The sequence below is a fragment of the Lipophrys pholis genome (genome assembly GCF_963383615.2).
Source record: "Lipophrys pholis genome assembly, chromosome: 23".
NCBI classification, from domain to species: domain Eukaryota; kingdom Metazoa; phylum Chordata; class Actinopteri; order Blenniiformes; family Blenniidae; genus Lipophrys; species Lipophrys pholis.
Genome location: NC_137645.1, coordinates 1,234,382 through 1,254,998, shown reverse-complemented (window position 1 = coordinate 1,254,998; position 20,617 = coordinate 1,234,382). Strand labels below are relative to the sequence as shown.

Here is a 20,617-nt window from a genome sequence, read left to right as displayed (position 1 = left end):
CCCTGCAGGGATGACTGCAGCCTTTTTCACCAGTTTCAGCAATTTAGAATCGATTTGACGGGCCGCATGAATCACAGTTCACTTTCTCCCTTGTTCTTGTTCACTGTTCTCTCGGTCTGTACCTGATCATTTCCAAGAAAATACTGAAGTCTTCTCTCTTGTATCGGTGTGGTTCTGAAGGCTGATTGGTCAGATGGTGACTGTCAGATCCTTATAGCAGCAGTGTTTCCAGTCGAAGAACATCCCATATTAACCCATTCACTCTTTCTGACACTGTTTGTTCTGTTTCCACAACATTTTCCCTTTTTCCCCTCTCATTTTCTATAGATCCAAAGATGAGGCAGCACATTGAGATTAGTTTGTGAGAATATCTGGATCACACCACATCTGCTATGACATGTTTTTGTTTTTAATTAGAATTGAATGATTTCACTCTAATAGACTAAGATGCAGGACTTTTCCTGTTGAATATATCACACGCCTCACCTCCCTGCAGATGTATATGAATCATACCCAAGTCGTTTTTATAGAAATAAACTAATTGTAAGCTGCATTTAATGCTTGTTGGCACTGCTGCAGTTTCCTCTTGTTAATTTAATGGACCGCACAAACGACACCAGCAACAACCGTTTAAAAAAATTGAAATCAATATTGTATTTCTTAAAAATGTACAAATGATATTTACATACAGCCAGCACAACGACCTGCTGGAACAACGTATAAAAGGAAAAGAAGCCCAATTCTCTCCGCACACATTCAACGTTATTCTCGCTATAATCGTACGCTGGATCAATGCATGAGTCCGGGTTTCCAGGCAAGAATAGTGTGTTTGAGTGAGACGTCACAGTTAATGTCAGCAGTCAAACGAAGGCTCGCTGAGGACGGTGACAGTAAACCCCTCTGCTGACGTGTTTGATGCTTCGAACCAGAACCTGACGAGTACATTCCAAACACGCAGGCGTCACATGATGACGTTTTAAATGTCATGATATGCAGTGGATGCATGTGGTTCTGGCTGAGGCAGGCACTTAGTAAACGGCTCACACTGCAGACCTGTACGGTGACTGAAAGAACTCTGTTGTTGTTACTGTTACTACCTTAGGCAGAGGAAACTCAATTATGGCTTTTCAAACACGATAGGAAATGGCCATTTTAAATAATTAACAAAGAAGAGAACAAGAAACGAATCTGCAGCGTCTTTCGGCACAATCGCACAAGTCTGTGGAGTTCAGAATGTCTGCAAATACGTTTCCGTCAGAAGTTTTCTGCCACATGTGGCGAAGACATTAAGTCCAGGAACTTGCTTTCCTCTGCCAGGGCGGTCAGCAGTGAGCTCATGTCCCCGATGGCCATGTTCCCCGTCCCGGCTGCCGCCGAAGGCAACGTGACCGAGTTCCTGGGGGTCGTCAGACGCGAGGAGCTCTGGGACAAGCTCTGGAGCAGACCCGGACTCAACGTCCCCGACACCAGGCTGGACTGATCCCCGTCGTCCAGCATGCTCTCAAAGTCGATCTGTGCCGACTCCAGGGCCTCGTCAGAGGCGGCGTCCCTCGCCTTGCGGCTTCCCTCTGGACTGTGAAGCACCGCGTTGTTTTCAAACGGAGGCAGGTTGAGATCACTCATGTTTCCATTGGGTTCAAACACCTGAATCTGTCCTGTGTAATACATGGCATTGTCATCAGCCCCACTGCCGCCACGCAGGCCCAAACTCCTGCTGGATAACGCACAAGCAGCGTCTGGGTTGGTGTTGCTGAGGCGGCAAGTTTGCTGCATCAGTTTCAGGGCTGAATTGTGTCTACCGATGGGTTTTGGTTCTGTGGGGGGTCTCGGTAGCAGGCAGTTCTGATTGGCAGGATTTTGGGAGGTCACGTTGCAGTTCTGTTGATCTGAAATAGAAACCAATCCGTCACAGTCCTCAACCTTCACCTGTATTGGCTGAAATTCAACGTTGGCAAAATGCATGTCAACGACCTCCATGTGAAGCGGCTCCTGCTTGCAGCCGGGGCTGAGCATGCTCCCGCTCGCCGCTCCTGCGCTGCTGCAAGCCGGATACATGGCGTTTCCGTTCTGATCGTAGTCCTCATCGAACCCGCACTGAGAGCTCAAGGCCTCGTTGAGGTTCGACGGTTGGAAGCGGTCAGAAAGCAGCTGGACGCGTCGCTGCTGCATCGTGTCTGTGATGGTCTGAGTCGCCTGCTGGCGGCTCAGGTTGTGACTAAGAGCTCCAAAGTTGTGGCTTTGCTGGAGGACAGCCAGGTTTCCCCTCTGCTGCAGCTTGCTGTAGTCCTGCGAGGCATCCATTCCTCCTGGAGTCATTTTCCTCCACTGAACGTCGGCCATACTGTTGCTGAGTAAAGACTGGCTCGTCTGTTGTTGCCGCCTCGGGCTGTTGTGGGACAGAGGTTGAGTCTTTATTTGACAGTACATCTGCTTCTGCAGAGCGGAGGATCCTGGGAAATCCTGTTGGCTGGCCGTTGTTCTGTCGGTTGTGTCTTTGTTGTCGGTAAAGCCGCCCGCCGTTTCCATGGTGGAGTTCTCTGAGATGCTGGGTGGTCGCAGGCTGTGAGGGTAGCGGTTGAGTCCGCCTTGCTGGGACAGGCGTCGGCGGTCTAATCCCGGAGGCGGATGGGGCTGCGTGGCCAGTCCTGAACCCAGAGCGCCCATGCTGCTGTAGCGTTGCATCTGCGGCTGGCCGACAGAATCCATGGCCGTCTGCCTGACGGGGTCGCTGGCCCGGCGTGGGACGTGTGACGGGACTTCGTGGGGCATCAGGCTCCGGGTGTTGTAGCTGCTGTACTGCTTGGAGCCGCCCTGGGCATCTCCATACAGACCCGAGTGAGCCTTCAGGAACATCTGGTCCATGTATGGGAGCGGAGTCGGTGGAACACCCCCGGTGGCAGCGGCGTATTGCGCCTTGAGGTGGTAGTGCTGTGCCGGGGTCAGACTCAGCGGGCTTGGAAAGCCGCCCATTCCTCCGCCGCCCCCCCCACACTGGCTGGTCTGACTGGAGCGTCGGGAGATGTCCACCGAGATGGGGTCGTAAGAGTCGGCGGCGCTGATGTTGTTGGACCGGTTGGCACTGAACTGCGAGGTCTGGCTCGAGCGCCGGCTGGAGAAGCAAGGGGAGATGCCCGAGGAGCGGCGGCTGAGGGTGTAAACTGAGCTCAGGGTGCTGGAGGTGCTGTCGCGCCGCTCTGACAGGCTTTCCAAAAGAGTCATTTTCCCAGTGCTCAGTTCACCCGATCCAGAACCGGGGAAGGACAGCGGACCACCACCGATACTCTGACTCTCCAGGAGGGACCCTGCCAAGAGACAAGACAAAACATTAAGACGCTTTACTTTAACCACTTTCACAGCACTGCACAGCTTTATAGTTCCTGGTTTGGTTCAGAGCTTTAATTGATTTAATTGATTTAATTTTGTAATGAAACCACACAGTCGTGTGCAGAAAACAAAACACTATAAACGTGAACAAAATCGAGAAAAACCGACTGGACTGATGAGGAATCAGATGCTATCAGGGGAGAGTCTCAACTATTAAACTACTGATATGGACGATAAAACTAGAAATGACCACGAGTCATACCACTACGGGTCGGCCATGTTTGTTTACAGGCACATGAGCAAAAGGAACTATTTACCATGGGGGGAGAATCACATGCACAGTAACAGCTCTCCATAGTCTGCAGCAGTCTCTGCAGGGGGGAATCGTGCCCAAGAAAGAAAAGTTCCACCTTGGGAGCCCGTATAAAAAAGTCACGGATGCAGTGGATCCAAACGCCGGTGGGTGTAAACGGATTCCCCAAAAGTGAAGACAGCTTTGCGGATACAATCGTTTTGTTTGTCGTGTAAACGAGGCCTGAATGAGGAAGTTCATGTCGAAGCTAAAGAGTGAAACCAAGCTGGAATTAATAAGAGCATCCAAAGCCCGAGTCCCGCCTCCAGCCCGAGTCCCGCCTCCAGCCCGAGTCCCGCCTCCCGACTCACCTCGTGCTGATATGGGTGGGAGCTTGGTGCCGAGGACCGCGGGTGCTGGGTTGTTGGCCCACCGACAGGAGTCCCTCACAGTCTTCAGCTTCTCCCTCTTCAGGTGCTCCAGGCGCTGGCTGGTGCTGAGCTGCTTCCTGAAGTGGAGGCCCACCGCTGCGACCCCGCCGGCAGATTCCTCGAAGCCCAGGGACTCCACGGGCGGCAGGTCGTCCAGGGCGCTCAGGTCCCCCAGGCTGCCCCCGCTGTGGCCCGCCATCTCTACTCCACTGTCATTGTTGGTGGCACTGCCAAGTGGTGATGGTTCGCTGCTACATGATGACTGACCGCCAGGGCTGGACTGATACATCTGCAGGAGGACAGGATGGGGGAGGGCGCCGAGAGGGGAGCATGAGATAAACAAGACAAAAAACTAAACACACAACTATTTGTCCCAAAACCAGTTTGTTTTTCAAAAACAGAACAAAAGTGGAGTGGTGGTTAACATGGCATGTAAAACAGTGAATCAGAGCCTCTTTTATCCTCCCCCAGCCTAATTGTGAATAATGAGTGTTTTTGGGGGAATGGGGGTTGAAGAGGTGGGGGCGCGCTGCAGATTACAGACCGTCTTAGTCTGTCTGTGAATTAGAAATGGGCAGGATGAAAGGCTGCTTGCAATCACCACGAGATGCGATCGCATTTCCTTTTTTGAAAAAAAAAAAAAAAAAAAAAGGCTTAAGGAACATTTCTGTGAATCTGAAGCTCTGAGTTTAAACAAACCAGCCCAGGCAACATTTGTCCCCCTTCTGACTTCAGCTTTATTTACTTCATGCATTCATAACCTGCCCCGTGCCGTGGTTCAGGCTCGGGTTATCCATCGACTAGGGGCGACCGGATTCCACTGGAACGGTCATAATGCTTTTTAAATAATGGATGAAGCACAAAACGACGATGGGAAATGAAACAAAGTGAAGTGGTGGATAATAACTGAGCTCACCTTAGCAAAGTCTGTCCAGAAGGGAAGTCAGAAAATAGAGAGACAGGAGAGAGAAGGATCATGGAGCAGCAGAGTTAGTATGTGAGAGACACTGTAGTTGTTAGGACTTTGTTTGATTTACATTATTAAGATTGAGGCGGCCATTTGACCTTTTTGTAAAATGACCGTAAACAATGCGGCGCTGAAGCGTCGTCATATCGCACTGAGGTTATTGTGGAGAAACCTTCCGGCTGTCTCACCACAGAGTTTTCTGTCTTGATGGATTTGACGTGCAGGTAGTCCTCCACCCCTCTCAGCGAGCTGCTGTCCGACATCTTGTCGTCCCGCTGGATCCGCTCTCTGGACCCCTTCTCGTTCTCGCCATTCTCCCGTGGCGGCGGCGGCGGCCTGGGCGGGACGTCGCTGCGCTGCTTCTTGGTGACGTGGGCTTCGGGGCCGTGGACCGTCTTGACGTGCTTCCGGAGCGAGCTGGGGTCGGTGTAGCGCTTGGTGCAGCCGGGGATCTTACACACATACGGTTTCTGAAGATGCAAAGAAATGCAGAGTCAGCAGCTTTCTCACACACACACACACACACACACACACACACACACACACACACACACACACACACACACACACACACACACACACACACACACACACACACACACACTCCTGCAGCTTAAATGATAAATGGAAAAAAGTTCAATTGATTGTCCAGGTTGTAATGAAATGCAAACTCGTGATGTGATTGTGACTGACTCTGGCTGCAGATGTTGCTGCACAGCAGCTTTGACTTTATTATCATTTACCTCGTTGGAGTGCGTCCGGTTCTGGTGTTTGGCTCGGTCCGAGGCGTTGGAGAAGGCTTTGTTGCATCCCTCGTGCTCGCACACGTACGGTTTCTCCCCAGTGTGCGAGCGCAGGTGAGTTTTGAGGTTCTCCAGGCGGGAGTAGGCCTTGGAGCAGCCCTCGAACTGCAAACAAACACTGGGTTTCAGCTATTCTTGCTTTTTTTTCCTCATACATACCACCTATATCGTTCACATACAGCTTTTCAGTTTTGAAGAAGAAAGTGGGAAAACAAAATGGCACGATTTGTTCAAATTCCTGGTTTTGTGCCGAAGTTGCTCGTAAAATGTGTTTAAATTTCATTAAGTTCTTAAATCTGAGTTTTCACCTTCTTCCTCCTCCAGTGCTTTGCACGTTTCAATGGACGTGTTCAATAAATGCATGTGATATTATAAATGTTCGTGTGGTTAAATGTCAAGCATTTTGTGCGATTGAGATATTGATCAGACATTTTAAGACCAATTAAAGCACAAAACTAAGAAATTCCTAAAGGTTCACAAACTTTTAATGCCACTGTAAACCGAAGAACCGGCTTTATTGAGGTTCAAGTTGTGACTGAGCAGAGACTGAACTCAAAATAATTCAAATTGAATGTTTAGTTCAGAGTTTTAAGGCAAAACTGGACATAAAACAGATGATATGTGTTATTTACTAATGATTACTCAATATTGTTCAGTTTTCTGAGAAAAAGGTGACAAAACATTGATCAATTATTTGGATGATTTTTTTTATTCAAGGCAGCACTGACATAAATTTCTATACAAACTGGAGACATTTCTGACCAGCTCCTAATTAAAACACTGATAAGTCAGAATGATGTCGTTTGAATTAAACATCTGACGCCTTCTTCTTCTTCTTCTTTTTCTTTTTTCTAAATAATCCGTCCCGCGTGTGTGTGTGTGTGTGTGTGTGTTAAATCTACACGGTGTGTGATGTGGATGTGATGCCGCCCTCGGGGGCGCCGCAGCGCCGTCCGTTACCCACCGTGCACTTGTGTGGCTTCTCCCCGGTGTGTCGGCGCATGTGAACCACCAGCATGTACTGAGCTTTGAAAGGCTTCTGCTCCCGCGAACAGTCCTCCCAGCGGCACACGAACTCCTTCTTCTCTCCGTGGATGTGGTCGTTATTGATGTGCTGTGGGACGGACACACACACACACACACACACACACACAGAAAAGGCTTGTCCACTAAGAGGCTCTCATGTTTTTTTTCGGCCGGATGTCTCTGTATGAATCCATCTTATCAGAGGGAATCTCGGAGGACGGCAGCAGCGGAGGAAAGTGTTACACTCCCTCTAATTAGGATTTTCTCAAATGAAAAGCCACTTTCAGAGAGAAATCCAAATATTTTTCTCCAGCAAATCTTACAGTTTTCCTCCGCTATAGTAACTGTTGCTCAAGCAGATTTTTGACTCGTTATCTTCACAATGAAACGTGCAGGACACGGTAACTAGAAGCCCCTTTTAGGCAGGTTGTTATTTGGCTGGTTGGGAGCATTAGAATTTAAATTACACAAGAAATTTGACTGATTAAATCTTCTTACTTAGTGTTTTAATGTTTAAAGCAAAAACAAATCCAACATATGAGACGTGAAAGACGGTGGGAATATGAAGAATCAAAGGAAAATGTGTGGTTGAACCTGGTTTGAATACGAGCCGCAGCAGCAAAGTTTACAGTGCAAATTAAAACGACTGATTATTAGAAGATTCTCCCATCTCCGTCCGGCCCTGCAGCTTGAGTTTTGATCGGCGGCACCAACAGAGAAAAAGAACAGGATAGGACTGATTGGAAAAGTGATTCGCTTCATGTTTATTCTCTAAATCTAGAGAGAGACTGAGTGTAACTGCCAGGAAGAGGAGAGGAAGTCACTGGGTTTATGGGAAATGTGCTCTCAATTAGATAGAAAACAACAGCGCTGCAACGATATGGCCGAGCATCACGTCAACCGCACTCCCTTTTGTTTACGGGGATCACATCAAAGCTGGGGAGTCGTGGACGAGGGACGTCTGAAGATGCTTTGCATAGCGGCGTTAAAGGTCTGTAAACAGTCTCTCCTCGGAGTAGAACCAGTGATCGTAGCCCCACTAATCCCCCTCGCCCCGCCGCCCTCTCTGCTTCACTGCAAGTGAGGAATGCTTAAGACCTTTTTAACCACGACTCTGCTCACTGTGAACGGAGAACCTGAAGTCGGTGACGATCTGGAGGTCCGGTTGTCCTGCGGAGGACTCGTAACAGGAGGAAAAGCATGGAAACGGAGAATTCAGAGCGACGCTTCATCTATGGTTGTTAAAGAGACAGACGATACTTCTACAAAAGTAGTCTATAAGACATTTTCACGATTTAAGCTGGATTCAGACTTAAAGATGTAAGAAGCAGACAGAAGTTCAGGTCCCTGTAAGATTTAGGTTCTGTGCTGCACTCGGAGGTTCGGAGGTGTCGAGGTTCAACGAGAGGACAGATCAGTGTTTGGTGGATCATCTATTTGTTGTTGTCACAAGATTCCACAGCAGATTAAAGCCGTTTGGAATATTTTCTTGTTTTAGTTCCTCCAAAGATTCGGTGAAAAACTTTGTTGCCACAACAACCTGAAAGAAGCCCAGCGGGCTGCGTCATCTGAACGCTGGAACAGATTTTTATTGTGGATTCTCTCTGAAAACGTTTCAGCTGCATTCACCAGAACAGCTCGCTGCCGACCCTCACTTACGTGGACCAGCTGCTCTTGCGTTTCGTATTCCTTGCTGCAGCCCTCCCAGTGGCAGTTCGTCTCGTACACGGCCTCGGGCTCCTGTTTGCACTCGTCCCGGTCGGCGTCGTCCTTCAGGTCCAGCAGATGGTTCTGCAGGGAGTGGAGCGTCGCGTTACACCGGACAGTCGGTTCAAACAGAAAGCCGAAGAGACACGTGGAACGGTTTAGAATGTTTGAGACGTCAAATTACAGGCGGTGAAGTCCAACACTGAAGTTAGAGGAATCACACTTGTTTTGACAACTTCCACCACAAACACTCTGGAGACTTGTGCCGACAACCTCAGCGGCCCGTCTAATCCGGCAGTGTGAACCCAAACGAACCAAACACAAGACAGTCGCACTCACATGTGACGCTTCTCAGTACATTTCAACACTTAAACATGAAACTGTACTGGAGTAGCCTGATTAACAGTATTTCATTGGGTTCACAGGTTTAGAGGGGATGGAAATAATTGTACTCATATTTTCAAACTGTTATCAATTATAAATACTGCAAAATGTATTTTTATCATAATTAATTTGATAGTTCTTATCAGTCTCAATTACTTTATATCACTGTCTTCTAACCTTTTAGTTTGGTAACTCCATTACAATCTGGAGAAAAAAGACATTTCTGTGGCCACACAATGAATAAAGTTTCCTGGCACAACGTCTCTTCCTCCTCCTCCTCCTCAGCATCCAACACAGATAACCATCCCACCATGATCTATCACTTCCCCACTTTTTTTAAACTATTAGACAGGTGAAAATGTCAAAATATGCTTCTTTTCCCAAAAACTTTAGAGCCAAACTTCGTCCAAATCAGAACCAAACTTAGTGTGAAACAAAAGTCTAAAGTTAGTCTAAAGCAGGTAAAACTTAGTGTAGAAATAGAACAAAACTCAGTCTGAAATGGTTCAAAACTAGAAAAACAACTAGACTTAGTTTAGAAACAGAACTAGACGTAGTCCAATGTCCAGACAGATCAAACTTGTCCACATCTTGTGCAGAAAAGGTCCAAACTTCGTGTAAAACAGATCAAAATTGTCCCAAAAAGTTCCTGCAAATCAGGAATGTCACAACTTTTCAAAAGCTGTACTCATTTTTTGTTTTTTTATATATATATATATATATATACTGACAATAAAAAGGTTTATTTTTCTCTTTCAAACTAATAAAAAGATCCCAACTTTATAATTAGTGTTTCTCCCCCAAAGCTGCAGTTTTTTTTGCAAGTATTGATAAAACTTTCCTAAAAATATAAATAAAGTTAACTTAAATTTTTACTTCTGAAAGGATCTTTACCTGTTAAGAAAATTACTATATTGTCCAAACGTCCTAAAATAAAATATCTACAATTCAAATCACAAAGACAGAGCGTGTACTGACACACACACACACACACACACACACACACACACACACACACACACACACACACACACACACACACACACGCACACACGCGCACACACACACGGCTACACACTGACACACAACGTGCTGACTGCAGCATGTTTGTCTGCCCCACACACGCTATCTTCATCAATTCTGGTGGCCCCAAGACGACTGAGCGCGGCGCCGTCCCCATGCATCAAGCCCAAACCTGCTCGCGATCGGAGAGGAGGCGCAAATTTGTCAAAAGCAAGAGAAAAAGGCTCCTCAGATGACAATAAAGCCCGGCCAATATTTCATGAAAATGAAGTGCCGTGGCACAGTTTACAGTGGCCGGGGAGGGGGGGGGGGTGTGCAAAGCTCTTATCAGGTGGAGTTTTTCTACGTCCCTGATGGCTTTAACGTCGGGTCAACAGAGGCTGCGATTCACGCCACAGATCAGGACGCACAGGAAGAGAACGTCCACAAACTCCCTCACGTCCTCAGCAGCACGCGGCTGAGAGAGTCAAAGTCCTCTTGAGGATATCTTAAAAAAAAAATATAATAATAGTTTTTGCTCTGCGTCACTCAAGTTTTATCTCATAACGTTGATCCAGATTGTAAAAGTTCCTGAGAAAGGTTCTCGCTCAGGTCAAAGGTCTCACGTTTTCTCTACTTTTTCCTCAGTATTCACATTTTTAATTCTATCTAGGTTCAACTTCGTCAAGATCTTTGTGCATCTCAGTTTTTCAACCTTTCTGTCCTCATATAAATCGTTTCTCCTCCTCCTCCTGTTCTCCTCCTCCTCCTGTTCTCCTCCTCCTCCTGTTCACCTCCTCCTCCTCCTCCTGTTCTCCTCCTCCTCCTGTTCTCCTCCTGTTCTCTTTTTAAAACCTGAAACAAGCCAGGGACAGAGAGGACAGACTGTCTTCACTTCTGGGACGTCAGTCCAGGTATGGGGACGATTAGTACTGCTGGTAGGAGGTGAATTTTGGAGAATATGACCCTTTAAATAAAAGCTGTTCACCAAGTTTAACTTTCCACAGATGTTTTCAGGGTTTTATTTTGGTTCTTCTCACCGGTGAACAAGGAGAAGACGGCCTCAGTCCGTCTGCTTCGGCTTTCACCTTCGACCTCTTGGTGATCAGGGGGTCGACGGTGCTGCTGACGGCCGGGTCGCCGCCGTGGTTCTGAAGAGAGAACATTTAAAATCCTCACAAACGTTTGATGTCTCAGCTTGAAGCCTGAATCCAAAACCACTCTGAGATATTAGAAGTTTATTTACATGCGCGGCTGCAGATAATCACTTGTTTGTGGCGGTTTTCAAAACGAACTGTAATGTTTGGACATTCAGATTTCACTGTTGAGAGAACTTTAGTCTGTAGTTGGAGGAAAACCGGAGACTTTACCGTAACTCACATCGGAACGTCGCTGCAAACTGCAGCTGAGCGAGTCAAAGTTTGGTCAGAGAGTTTTGTCTCGGCCAGAAGGGGAATTTTTCTCCGCCGAGCAAATCGTCTGAGTCGGAATGCGACAGCGGGAAGTTCACACAGTGGAATCTGATCTAAACACGACTTCAACCCGCAGACCCGGTCACCGAGATGAGCTGAGACGTGTCTTCAGCGTTCGACCTTCACCTTGGATGTCGGGTCGCTGCTGTGGACCGCGGCGGGCAGAGACGAGAGGCCGAGGCCCGACTGGCGGCTGGAGAAAGTGGGCGGGGCCTGGATGAGCGGCGGCGTGTGGCCGAAGGCACTGAGGCCTCGCTGCTGGGAGAGGAGCTGCTGGTAGGCCACGGGGTTGATGGGGTGAGGGAAGGGGAAGGAGGGGCTGCAGGAAACATATCTTGTCATTATTACATTCATTTCACTCAGGTCATCATTTATATTGAATACTGCCTCCTTCCTTTTCTATGGAGTTGTATATAAATAGTGAATTATGACATTAAAAACAACAAAGTGATATTTCCTTGATGTGGCCTGAACACAGCTTAATGGAAGTGGAAATGAGTTTCAATCTGAACCGAACTGAAGGAAACAAAGAAAGATTCTCTATGTTTATCCTCTTTTCTCATCCCGTCATATTTACTTGCAGACGCACTCAGACCTGAGGCCTCCCACCGACAGGTGTCCGTACGAGCTGCTGGCGGCCGAGCTGGAGCGCGAGTTGTTGATGTACGCCACCAGCGAGTTGGGCGAGGTGCGTATCATCGTCTGCAGGTCGATGCTGGCGTCGGACAGCGGCGAGATGGACAGCGCCCTCTTCCTGCTGAGCCGCGGCGTCAGTCTGGGGCTGGAGAAGCGCGACACTGCGGACACAGGCGGAGGTGGGTCGGCCGTTAGTTTAGAAAAGCGGTTATTAGTGCATAAGCTGGAGGCTCAGCGTGGCGGCGGCGGAGCGACCTACTTCCTGTGGAAACTCGTCCCAGTGACACACATTTTAACGCGTCGAAGAGTTTAGCTGCTGTTCAGCTGCACAACAATGGGAAGGAGCTTTTTATTAAAGTCTGAAAACTCCCTCAAACTCACTTCTACACTTCCTGAGGTGAATTTAGATTCACGTCAGTAGAATCTGTCTCACAACGCTGCTCTATATTGTACATAAAAGCTGCTTTCTTTCTCCTCAAGATACATCTTCATTGCCGACACAGGTGAGGAACAGGAGACTTATTTCTGAATCTGCTTCTATAAAACATCTATTTTTTGTTGTTTTTTTGTGACTTTTATGTCTCTTTAAAACGTAGATGAACTAATATGAAGAATTTTAAATAACACTTAAGAATTGTGTTACGTTCATAATCACTGTTAAGTATTTATTCATCTATTTAATACTTTAAGTTGTTTCTTTTCCTATTTATTTGTTTAGTTTTGTGAGCTATAATTGGCTTATCCAAGGTTCATTTATTTGTCTGAACTGTTGTTTTGAGAGGAGAACAGTCAGAAAGCTCTTCTGCGTGGACGCTTCAACATCTGTCCACCTCATTAACATTCAGACATAACCAATCAATCCCCCCACAATAATTCTCTGTAATCACTCCAGATAAACATCACAGCGTCTGGGCCGCGCTGCGGCGTGCTAAATGAGGGCAATTTACAGGGAATTGATTTCAACTGCGTGGAAATGTATGCAGAGCTCTGATCGATTGCAGCTCTGACGTGTGAATTCAGACAAGGACCTGAAACACAAACTCCTCTTCAGGCTGTGAAAACCAAACACTGTAATGATTTATGACCAAAGCTTCTACAGACGTGAGCGCGTTCATCACGTCAGGCGTTCGGTCGGGACAAACAGGAATCTGGAGGCTTTGTTGGACTTCATGTTCTGTCTCATTTGCTTTTTGTCGCTGGATTAAATTAATGTACTTTTTAATTTTTAAACAGGCTTGTTGTTGAGCCACAGGTTTAATGACAGTTTTTAATTTTCATTGGCTGATCAATGTTTGAGAGTTTTCTCTATTATTATTATAGATCAATTCATTGTTGTTACACAACATTCTAGTGGATTTTAAGCTCCCAGTTGCATTTCCTCTCATTTAACCCTTTTAAAAAAGATGTGGTTATCAGACGTTATGAGGAAAACTTTTTCTATATCAGAAAATACTAATTTCACATTTTTAAGATATAAATATGATCCTCGTTGTTCCTAAATGCAGATTTAGAGAAACGTGTTGATGGCTGCAGAAGGAGTGAGTCTCATCTCTGGGAGTCTGAGATCTGTAGACGTCATAAACAGTCTGGGAGTTATGTAATGAGAAATACACGTCAGTGATGACATGATGGGAATATGAGGGGATGAAACAAAGCCTCTCAAAAATGACACAAGCAACGTTTTGAACTATTTATATTACGTGCTGACACAATTGCTTATTGCTGTTTCTCCTGGTCTGAGTCACAGGTTATGTGAACTTTATTCAGTGTAGAATGAATCACCTTCAGTGTGAAGATGTAAACGTTTCATATCAGTTTCTGCTCTTTAAAGGTTTATCAGCACGGGAGTAGCTGGAGCTGTTGTTTGCTGAAGTATGAAGCTCGGTGACGGAGCGCTTTCTCCAGCAACCACAATTAATTCTGCTTTGTTTGCTTTCACCGCCGCCCTTAATGACGGGGGCTCGGCGCTGGTTTCTCGGCATGTCCGCTGCGTCTAATCTCCAACATATGTTAGCTGTTTGGAAAGTGGCGCTCTGAGACTTGAGGAGGAGGGGGGACGTCTTCATCCTGGGACTTATGGATCCTGAGTGATGACGGTCGGCTGTCTCAGCTCGGGAGGTTTATTACCAGGCACATTAGTGTTTGGAGCGTTGCTGCGATGCTAATTTGGACACTTAACGAGCTAAAGGTGAACTGTAGCTTGTGTAGATGGCGGCGGCGGCGGCGAGGAGCGCTTTCTTTCCTCCTGCTGATGATGGCGGCTGGTCGGACGTTCAGGACTGGCAGACGTATTCGTCTCTGTTACTTCCTCTCACCTCTGGGGAGATGTGTTTATTAATGCGCCACTTCCCCTGATAAATGGACCAATGGAAACGCTGGGCTCCCCCCCCCCCCCCCCCCCCCCCCCGCCTCCCCCCACCTCCTCCATAATGATTTATATCAGCAGCAGTGGCGGCGGCGGGGGGGGGGGGGGGGGGGGGGGCTGGACGGGACGGGAGAGGGGAGGAGCGGACACAATCTAAGAACCTCGTCAGAGATTTTCTCACCTTTGATCGACTGTCAAACTTTGATTTGGAGGAAGTGAGCGCCCTTAAAAGTCCCAGTCAATCAGCACTTTGGGAAACGACGGCGTTCCTCCATCCAGACTCACTTAAATTAATGTTTTTCTCCACTTGAATTCTCAGTTTGCTGCCAGGCGATGAGCAGATTGTTGAGAGGTTGAAGCTCCCAGTGAATATATGGACTCATTAATTAGTTTTAACTGTTTAAGAAGTATTGGAAGGTGTTGAATCACTAGTTCTACTTTTTGTCTGGTTTAAGACTAGTTTAGATGCATAATGAAGTCGTTTTAAAAGCTTCTGTTTCGCCTGTTTAATTCCCTTCTCTTCAGCAGAAGACAGGAAGTGGAGCCTCTCACTCTGTGCCACAGTTTGAAATGCCTCCTGCAGTTGGCAGGTGGAGTCCTGCCTCTTCTCAGCCTGGGTGAATAACTTCACCGTGACTCTGTCGGGCCGGAGCCAGAGGCTCTTTGCGTTTGTTTTGGCCTGGCGGCCTGCGCAGTGTTTGGGACGGCTGCAGGCTCGGTTATGACAGCTTTAGTGAGCCCGGCTGGCCGGCTTCACGCCGCTGGCAGCCTGCCGGCGTTTTGGCCCGCGACACCACAACACGGCGAGCTCATTCACAGCGGTGCGTTGTGTCTACTCAGCCCGCAGGAAGCGGCTTCCACGAGGCTGACCGCTTGTTCAGGTTCATCCACTGGGCGACGCTGCTGTGAGGGTCACGGCTGCTTAAAAACCCCTGAACTCCAGAAAGGAGCTCAACTTTTACTACGTTAGAAATATCTTCCCGTGGGTTAGAGGGAAACTTTCACAACCATTTTGTAAAGAGTGCTTACTCATGAAGGAGGACATAATGCAGAATTCTTTCTCACTAAACTAAACTTTCTTTTTTATTGTGTGTGATTTCCTTCCACATCACATTGAAACTCTGAGGTTTAATAAGCATCACGACGGCTGGCAGTGTCCCACGATCAAGTCGTCCAACAAAGGAAGCGTCCCGTCAGAGTTAGAGGCATCGCAGAGACTCGCAGGGTGGACGTTCCCATCTCTGGCGTTCGTCTCCACTCGCTGCCTTCCTCCATTAGTCTCCCCCTTCAGACACGGCTACCCTTTTAAGGCGCCGAACAAAGAGCGGGATCAAAGTCGGCGTTCATTACATTAAATCTACCTGCTTGGGCCTGATGCGGCCCGCGAGCGCTGGAAATGTCACAGCCGCACAATAAGTCGTCCATGTTTATGGAAAAGTGCCGATGGAGGCTTGGCGAGGAGAAATATTGCACAAGTGAGCGGCCGACACCCTCGGCACCCTCAGTTCCCACCGCTGTTTGAAGCCGTCTGGCATGAAAAATGTATACAGGGCTTTTTTATTTATACGCCTCGTCTGTGATCCTGGTTTCATCCTCCACCTGGACACACGGTCGGGTAGAAACTTCATTCTGCTCCATCAGTGTCACAGCAGCTTCTCCTCAAACTGCACGACTCGTTTTGGAGACAAAAAGGTTTGAAAACCTCATTTCTGTTGTTTGACAGTGTGTGTCTGATTATAAGAAGCTCAATATTGTTCAAAATATGAATTAAAAACCTACAGGATAGTTGTTTTCCTGACTCATTAGAAACAGAGAAACAAGTAAAATTCACCAGAACCTCAAGCGACGGAGCACCTCAGTGTCACAGGTCCAGTTGCTCTGCACATGTTAACCATGACGGCCACTTTCAAACCCACTAAATCCTCTAGAAATCAGAGAGAAATCTGAGTTTACTCACCATCGATTGGTGTGATGTAGTCAGACAGGTGAGCGCCGGCGCCGGCGCCTTGCATGAGCAGCTCTCCGTACGGACTGCGGTGGCTCGCCATGAGGTGGTAGTACTCAGCCGGGCTGGCGCCGGGAGGAGGAGGAGGAAGCCCGAACAGCCCGCGCTCCTTCAGATGCTCGTGGGCCACTGTGGGTGGAGGCAGACTTCGTGGTCATTTCCCGAGTTGGTTATAGTTTGTTTCATCTTTTGCTTGGTGTATAAAGTGTTGTGGTTTGTTTTAGGCCGAATTTGCACCTTTTAATGTCGTGTTTGTAATAAACGGCTCTTATTTGTACTTTTTGCTGGTTTTAATGAGCTGTTGAGTTGAATTCTCACTCGTGAGCTGGTTTGGTGAAACATTGTGAAGCGAGATAAGTGTGTTTGTGGGAGTCAATGAGTAGCGAGAGGAGGGGAGGAAAGGGTGAATTCCTGCTGTGTCTACCTCCTCACACTGAGCGGCTCTTTGAATGGGCCGAGGGGCCGACGGGGCGGGGTCGCTGATGTGCAACGGCCCGTGTAGGTGATCCCTCCCTCCCACCACAAACTCTGCAGACTCGCAACAAAAAGCGGCTTCGGAGGATTTTGTCTTTTCCAAAAATAGCAGAGAGTAAATATCCCTCCGAGCTGAACGATTTGATTTGGTCCTTTTCTTTTCCTCCTGAATGCTGGACTCTCTTTTGTCTTGCTGAATTGAGCTTCAGAAGGTTTAAAGGTGGTCGAGACACAGATGCACACAAAAAGAAATTTATCTATCCAGTAAAAAAGTAAAAATTCAGTTAATTATTATTGTTTTATTTCTTAAAAAGTCCTAAAAATACTCTAGAAACTTTTAGTAATAGTGAGTAATGGAAAGTTTTATTCTGTGAAAAGCAGCAATGATCAATCAGGCTTAAGGGCCAAACAGGACTTTAGTATTCAAATGTTATTTAATGGACCCAGAACTGATCCCTGAGGGATGCCAAATTCAAAACCTTCATTTCATATGAATCCCTTCTGGGTCGGAAGTTTTGAAATTTTTCTTTTCTTTCCTTTTTTTTTTTTTTTTTTTAAACTCTGCTCGGTAGTTTTATCCAATAAACACGAAACCTTAAACGCTTACATGTAATATCTACATTATTGAATCCTCGGGACAATCTGAAGGGATTTCACTGTTGCTTTGGGAAGAATTAATCCAAATCAGTTGTTTTGAGTCTCTTAAATCGACAAACAGAGCCGCTCAGTCGCTCATATTTTCTGTAAAAGATGCAGTTTGCTGACTAAACGCCTCCTCCTGTCCCTGTTTCCTAATTTATCTTTCAGGAAACATTTAGACACATCGATGTTAGGAAAAGCAGTCGTGTTGCTCATGCTGACTTCATATCTCAACAAATCTTCCCTCTGAACTGTTGAATTTCCTCATTGAAATCTTCTCAATGTGAAGGAAGGAGGTCAATGAAAGCCAAAGGATTAAAAAGTAAAGAAGAGGCCTTGAAATCCCAAAAGTTTCTACTCGTTCTAATGAAATCACATTGAAAGTCCTGCAGTGGGGAGGAAACGCAAAAACAAACCCGGCAAACACAAAAACCAGAACCTTGGTCTTTAAACAGGCTATTTGCATTCCCTCCTCATTCTTCTCCTCCCATACGACTTTATCACAGCCCGATCTGACGCGCCGCTGCTTATTTAAGTTTAAAAGCACTGCCACATTACCAATGACAGACTGTAAAAGAAGATTTATACTCCGTCTCGCCGCCGCGCTCCAATCTGTTATTGTAATCCTGCACTGAAGAAAGAGTTGTCATCGCGTCCGGGGAAACGTGGAGGCCTGCTGAGGGGGTGGAGAAGGATTTACATTGGCTCTTTTGCTTTTGTCGATTTCCACTCAATTCATTTTTTTTTTAGGATCTCTTTGCCGTATGAAAACACCTGGGAAGGCAGGTCAAGGTTCCCCGCCAGCGATCACTCTGTTCAGTCAGCTGATGAACAGACAGCAGCTTTCTGTACCACGGAGGAGAGAAAGTCACCGTTTCCCTGCTGGACAGACGTGTAGAAAGGTCCTTAGTTAAAAGATGGATCGCTCTATGTGGCCTCTGGTTTATGCTGGAAGTTTGGTTTGGATGCTGCTTGAGTTTCTCCAGGTTGTGTCCTTGAAGGACCCTCAGGTGGAAAAAGTCTTGTGGTTGATGTCTGTGTCCTCTCAAACTTTATCTTTCATCCTGACTTGGTTTAAGGGTTTTGAAATTAATACGAGGTTTCTCTTCACTTGGTTTTATTGGTTTCTGATGAGTTTGGGTTTGGGGCTGCCTGCCGCTGGTTTATAGCGGTGAACACTGGTGAACACTGGTGACTGTGAATATGGACTGGCTTTGTTCACTTCTTAGACCTGGTTTGTTTGTGGTTTTGTACTTGTCTTTGACCCGCTTTACGTCTGGTTTAACAATGTTTGTGATGCAACTGATGCTTGGCTTTGAACGGGTTTTGTTATTGGTTTGGAGATTAGTCTCTTGTTTGGGTCCGTCCATCTCTTTGACTGGCTTTAAACCCGGTTTGGTGTTGGACTTGACGTCATCCTCCTCTCAAACTGATTTGGAACTGAAGGTTTTGTGTTTCTGAGGCATGTGAAAATGAGCGATCGCTCACCGTCTCGTTGGAAACTGGAAAAACTTTCCTGAAATTCAGTGTCCAGAACATGCACAGCACAATGGTAGTGTTTCAGTACATGCACCGGTGGATCAACAGAGTGTTTGCGCTGCTTGCTCTTCAGATTGCAGCTTCTCTAACCAAGCGTACGTTCACTTCGCCATCATCGTCCGGCTCTACTCACGGTCCGCCGGGCTGAGTCCTCGCGCTGCGGAGATCATCGACAGCGTGGGGCTGCCGTGCACCGAGCGCAGGTAGTGCTCCATGTGGGGGTTGACGTAGTGGTGGGGCGGGCTGAACGGGGAGTCGCCGGTCGCCACGGCGGCAGGCGACAAGCGAATCAGGGAGATGTCGGAGATGACGGGGCTGCTGGTCAAACCTGCTGGGCTGAAGGAGAGAAAAGAAAAAACATCAACATGCAGTTTTAGTTTCTGGTTCGACTGATTAACTAGTTTAGTTCTTTGCTTTGTTTACATTTTGAACCGCTTTCTTGTTGTTTATGTCTAGTTTTTCTTGTTTTCGACGTTGTCTCAGGCTGAATTTGGATTTAATGAGTCATTTGATTAAGTTGTGGTTTCTATCTCAGTCTCATGGTTCATAACAGACTTTAGACTGGCTTTTTCTTCTGATTTTAACTTATTTAAACCTGGTTTGGGGTCAGTTTTAGTCTAGTTTTAGTCTCGTTTCACGGTTTTGTTTCAAGCAGCTTCACTGCACGGCGTCAACATGATGCGTCCTCACATGTCTCCAGTCATCCATCTGCAAACCCGATCCTGCGAGCGTCTGCGTGCACACGGAGCGATGAGGGTGAGATCACGTCTAACGCGGCTCCTCCAGGGTTTGATGTGAAGGAGTGAGAACAGGGAGGAGGTGAGGACGAGGTCACGGAGGGAAGAGCTGGTGCGTGTTGGAATTACAAGAGAGCCCACAGGGCAAGTGTTGGTTTGATCAAGGGAGTTTTAATAAAAGAACCCCGAGCAGGAGACGTTTCAAAATGATCCAGGTCTGTGACTTTCAGTCTGACTCATCACTGCATAGTGTCGCTCTTATGAAAGTTTACAGCTGTGTGTGTGTGTGTGTGTGTGTGTGTGTGTGTGTGTGTGTGTGTGTGTGTGTGTGTGTGTGTGTGTGTGTGTGTGTGTGTGTGTGTGTGTGTGTGTGTGTGTGTGTGTGTGTGTGTGTGTGTGTGTGTGTGTGTGTGTGTGTGTGTGTGTGTGTAAATGCAATGTACTTCAAACAATGAGATAGTACATAAAACACAAATCTTAGTTACTCTGTGATGCTTTTACACTGTTTTCTAGATTGGATAAAGATTTGATTTGGGTGTTAACTTTATTTTAGACAAGCTCCTCCCACAAACTAAAAATATAATCAGTTTATCTATCAGTTATTTAATGACGCTGCATTGTCTCGACGGTTTGAGTGTGGACCTGCAGGGTATCGCAGTTTAAGACCAGTCAGATGTCCAGAGGTTTTATTTCATGGACTTTTCATCTCACCTGATCACCGCATGAAAAACACACGCTCCATCATCAAGCCTCCGTCACCTCAGTTACGGCCACATTATTTATCTGCGTCTCCGTTCACAAGGTAAAGATCACA

The 20,617-nt window shown here is 47.0% G+C and overlaps 1 protein-coding gene across 1 annotated transcript; it reads right to left on the bottom strand.

Annotated features, from left to right (window-relative positions):
* Positions 1-638: 638 nt before the first annotated feature.
* Positions 639-19,372, bottom strand: LOC308127841 (zinc finger protein GLI2-like). Its single transcript, XM_080493198.1, has 11 exons — positions 19,200-19,372; positions 16,367-16,543; positions 12,004-12,205; positions 11,535-11,727; positions 10,977-11,087; positions 8,503-8,634; positions 6,782-6,931; positions 5,758-5,922; positions 5,203-5,484; positions 3,988-4,336; positions 639-3,302 (listed from the first exon to the last, which is right to left on the bottom strand). The coding sequence occupies exons 1-11, from the start codon at positions 19,279-19,281 to the stop codon at positions 1,255-1,257; spliced, it is 3,891 nt and encodes a 1,296-aa protein (XP_080349324.1). The 5' UTR covers positions 19,282-19,372; the 3' UTR covers positions 639-1,254.
* Between the last annotated feature and the right edge of the window lie 1,245 nt (positions 19,373-20,617).